Source organism: Penaeus chinensis, chromosome 20, assembly GCF_019202785.1.
Source record: "Penaeus chinensis breed Huanghai No. 1 chromosome 20, ASM1920278v2, whole genome shotgun sequence".
Taxonomy (NCBI): domain Eukaryota; kingdom Metazoa; phylum Arthropoda; class Malacostraca; order Decapoda; family Penaeidae; genus Penaeus; species Penaeus chinensis.
This window is the reverse complement of record NC_061838.1, coordinates 14,234,093-14,239,092: the sequence shown is the minus strand read 5'-3', so window position 1 is coordinate 14,239,092 and position 5,000 is coordinate 14,234,093. Positions and strand designations below refer to the sequence as shown.

Sequence of the window (5,000 nt, the reverse complement as noted above, 5' to 3'; positions counted from 1 at the left end):
CCCCCTCTGAACATCGCAGATGGACAGACAACGCTCAGCACACAGGCCAAAGTGGATGCCCTTTGCAGTTTCTGTGGGAAGGGAGTGAGACCAAAGCCATAGAACCCAATTAAATTTTATTCCACACCTCCTCTGATGTGATGAGGAGCTAGCATACCCTTTTGTCTTTGGCCCTCTCTTGTGTAACATTTTCATAAACAACCTTCTAAATCTCATTCCAGAGTCTGAAGCATTTGCAGACAACTTGACCCTCTCCTTGAGTTACAGCCTAGACCATCGGACTTTCGCCGAAGCAAATATGAACTCCTGGTTACCTAGCGATCACCGCAACGCACAAAACTGAATTTCTTGTTGTTACATTTGACAGTAAGCTGCCCTTCAAAACACATATTGAAAATAGTGCAAGGAAGACTTCTGGAAAACCAGTCTCTCTGAGAAGGATCTCCTGGCTACTCGACCAAAGGCAGGGAAACACTCTAAAATGCTCAGATCCGCTCATCAATGTATTCGATGCTTTCATCGGGAAGCGCAGCTCAAAAATATTTTGGACTCGTCGACAGCATAAGGGATAGGACCAAGAAGGTAATTAACACAATGAAGTTAGAATGAACAACCTTGACAGCCTCAAACATCGCAGGGACATCGAGTACCTTTGACGATGTTCAGAATTCAGGAACGTGTGGCTTCCTTACCGCCTATGAGGCAACAGGCTCGACAGGTTCTGCGCATCACCACGACAATGCAATGCATTCCTCGATAGACGGAAATGCGGAATTATTTTTTAGTGGCAAAACCAAAAATTGCAAATAATATCTTACAGAGCTCTATGACCAAAGTCAATGTTTGAGTAAGGAGAATGATGTCGTTATTTCTCCCTTTTATCGAAAGTACATACTACAATTATTTAATTACAAATGTCTATTAGTTATGCCTTAGAAAAAGGACCCTTTTGCTAGTAATTCATGGGAAGAAACAAGATGTATCAATGTAAATTTTACCTGAAATAAATGATAAGAGACAGACAGACATGGTGGATGTATGTTCTTAATTTCTTTCCCACAAAAACATGCATTCTGTCTGTCTCTTTTTCGGCTGTAGAACTGAGTGTATGAGTCAAAGAGAGAAAAGAACATGTTAAGTTCTACAGAAAAAAATAGTTGCTTAAACTGTACTGCATGAAACTAAGGTTTCACAGCTGTGATTTTTTTTTAAAGGGAATAAGATTCAAACACTATCACTTTGTTATTACTGTATTAAAAGTTTATAACAAGCATATCAAAGATTCAGAGTACTTACAAACTGAACATCATTTTCGTTCAGTCAAATGTTATCTACCGCTACTTTGGTAAACTTGTTCATTGCTTCTGTACCAAATAACTCATAAAAAAATATATAATTTGCCTACAATACAATGGAGAAGCTCTCAAACCTTGTTCTTTAAAAGGAAAATGTGATATGTTTCATGCAAATTGTACCATGTTAAACCATGACTAAAACTTTAAGAAGATAACAAAGAAATTAATGAAACATATTCAACTAGTATACTGTGACATCATCCTAACCCTCCTGAGGTAAAAATCATGGTAAACTTCAACAAAATAAACCTCTATTCCAGAACAAACAACTTTGTATGCTTTTTAGTACATATCAGAAAGTTACTAGTCACAAAGTAAGCCTACTTTTTCTTTGGCACATGAATAAGGCCTGCAGCTAAAAGGTAATCATAGATTTTTCTGATTTTATTTACATCTATCTTTATTAGTGTCCTTGCCTGAGCTAGCCTTAAACCATTCAATTTTCGGCATTCATCAATAAATGAAGCTTTGAATTTGAGGAAATCCTCAGGCAGGAGACGGAGTTCTGAAGCAATCTGTTTCTCTGTATCAGTAAGGTTTTCATATCCAGGCTTTCCTGCTATATTGAGAGGTACACTAACTCGTCTTGAAGAACCAGAAATAGCTGCACCTAAAGGTGCAATACTTTTATTAATCACATCCCACTTTATGTCTCCACCATCCTTCTGTGAAACTACAAGATTCCGGCGTTCCTTAAGATTTGTCTCTCGTCTTCTTTTCAAAGTCTCATAGGTAATGATGTTTGTCTGCTTAGATATTCCATTAGTGCGATATTCCATGAGATCATTTATCTGCCTCTTAAGTTCGGCTTCCCATTTCAAGCCTTCCAATAGCATATCTAATTCTTCTGAACCCAGAATACTATGAAACTTTTGCAAGGCTTCACCCAAATTCTGTGAAACTGAAGAACGATAACGATTTAGTGACATTATGGCTCGACTCATAGCTATTAGACCATGGTCACGCATTATTTTCTTCCTTTTGAATCTCTCTCCAAGCCTTCTTCTGTAAATGTCCAGAAGAGCAATTTGTAATTCCATACCCAAAGATGGCTTCTCATCATCTTCAAATAGTTTTAAATCTAAATCCTGGATGTCAGACTCTGCCCCATGATCATGTTCAATGTCAAAGTCACCGCGAGCAGCATTGTATCCTGCCATGTCTCTGCAGGCTGCTGTTCCTGGAAGTGGTCGAGGAGGATCATCTCCTCCTCCTTCATAAGTCACTGGCTGTGGATAGACAATATCTGATACTTCTCTTTTGCAAATTTCGGGCAGATCTGGATGTGCATCCTCTATATAATATTTCAGATAATGTCTTTTACATTCTTCTGCAGACTTCCCTTCCATCTGATAACTAACATCTTGCCAATTCCCAATGCCACAGTCATTTATGGCATTTATTAATCGCAGTTCTTCTTTTGCCTGCCAGCCTTGTTCAAAAAGACAAAAGTCATTCCTGATAACCATATATGAATGATCATTTCGGTGTGAGCCAAATTCAGCTCCTTTTGTAAAACATGGCACGCATAATGTGATTGGTATTCTATTTTGGTGCTTACATTCTGCACACTGAATATATGGTTCTTTGGCTACTGTGCTGCACTTCTTACAAGAGACAGGTGGGTCAATGAGAGGCTCCTGCAGTCCAGCCCTACTCACACCTGCTTCCCATATGCCATCCATACCTGGAATATTATAAAGGAACCCTTGTTGAACATGTTCCAAGGTTAATAATACAAAGTTCTATTATAAGCTTCTATTTCGTTTGTTTCCTATTGATAAGAACTAGAATGGTTATATACATGTTGAAAATAGCATAAAACAAAATCAAATACCTTTACATTATGTAAGTACTATTTTGACAGTTTTATCTTCTCACACACACACACACACACACACACACACACACACACACACACACACACACACACACACACACACACACACACACACACACACACACACACACACACACACACACACACACACACACACACACACACACACACACACAAACACACACACACACACACACACACACACACACACACACACACACACACACACACACACACACACACACACACACACATACACACATACACACATACACACATACACACATACACACACACACAAAATTTGGTTTTGTTACTTAACACCAATAAATGGAAATTTTAACAAAAGTTAAAAATATATTGTTTCTGAACATAATCACTAAGACAAAGATTATGCAAGTTACACAAGGTCGTACATTCAAACTTTCTTTTTATCACACATCTACTCTATTCTACTCTTTGTATCCCGAAGTATCAGGTCATCTCATAAATTACTTCCATAGCTTTCAATTATTGCCAATGTTGTTAAATTAGGCACATTTTCATGCATTTGTAGCACTTTTCCTATCTATTACCTTATTTAGGGTTGGTTTATCTCTTGCAAATAAATATCAGATTCTATGGACGCTATTAGGTTTTACAGTAAATACCCTACCCAGCTATTGGAGCTAAAATTGAAAGTTGATAGTGCAGGAGACATCATAAGCAGTTCAACATACCAAATTCATTAGCATAAAAGACATGGAGATTTTCTATAGATTTACCAAATACTTTGCATGATACCAGGCTATCATGCAAACCCAAAAATCCAAACCTATCCTTTCCTACCTTCTATTTATTCAATAGTCAGTTAGCAAGCCCAATGTGCCCCCCCCCCCCTTTATTAGCACATTAAGAACTCTGGCTGTGTGAGGGTCTCTTGGACTTTGAGCAGTGATATGCAGCGGATACTTTCGTCATTTCGCGGTAAATTGGTAGTCGCTGCATCTGTACCTGTGTTGTTTATTATTCTATTTCTTATGCTCAATAAGATGACTGTGTTCATTTCCCTCTATCTTTGAGCGTCGCTCTTGGTAAAATTTACCAAAAATCGTGTTGACATTAAACTGAATACTGCCAAATTCTAAAACAAACAGGCTCAAACCAAGGCAAATGCAATGTTCTGAGAGCGTGGGTCCCTACGGTTTGCAAAAAAAAAAACACTTAAATCTATTTAGTAATAATTCTACAAACCTTTTGGAAACTGCAGTTCAGTGGCATCTTCCTCTGTTGATTCGTTGGTATTCTGTGGCTCACTCATGATGCTCTAAATTCTTACTAAGTAGTAAAGAACTAAAGTCAAATTCAGTGGTGCTTCAACACCTGCGGGCCAATGTTGTTGTTTTGATAGGATTACGAGTGTAAATATTATTAGTGTTGTTAACATTAATGTACCATCATCATTATAATAATTATAGAATTCTTACCTTTACCGTCAATGTCACTTAATGTCATTATCATTTTCGTTCTTACGGAAGCTAAGCTTATTGTATCAGTCATTTTTGGTAAACTCATTTTTTTTCACTTTCGTCATCGTAATCATCATCATCATCATCATATTATTATTATTGTTACTACTGCTATTATTATCATTATCATGAATATTACTGTCATTGTTATCATTACTTAATTATTTTCATTATCATTATCATTACTGTTAATGTTATTATTACTATTAATATTATTATCATTATTGCCATTATTATTATCATGATTATTACTGTTACTGCTGTTATTACTATTATTATTGCTATTATTATTATTAT

At 36.8% G+C, this 5,000-nt stretch overlaps 1 protein-coding gene across 2 annotated transcripts in view; it reads right to left on the bottom strand.

Moving 5' to 3' along the window:
* The window catches only part of LOC125036268 (DNA-directed RNA polymerase II subunit RPB4-like), a 10,122-nt gene extending 5,547 nt beyond the window's left edge, over positions 1–4,575 (bottom strand). Inside the window, exons 1-2 of one of the 2 annotated variants that reach the window (XM_047628759.1) lie at positions 4,429–4,575; positions 1,238–3,042 (exon numbers count right to left, since the gene is read on the bottom strand). In XM_047628759.1, coding sequence (XP_047484715.1) covers positions 1,676–3,042; positions 4,429–4,495 — 1,434 coding nt within the window. In that variant the 5' untranslated portion in view covers positions 4,496–4,575 and the 3' untranslated portion in view covers positions 1,238–1,675. Of the gene's footprint in view, positions 1–1,237; positions 3,043–4,428 lie in introns of those variants that run through there. The other variant, XM_047628760.1, reaches the window with a different exon arrangement.
* Positions 4,576–5,000: the final 425 nt, after the last annotated feature.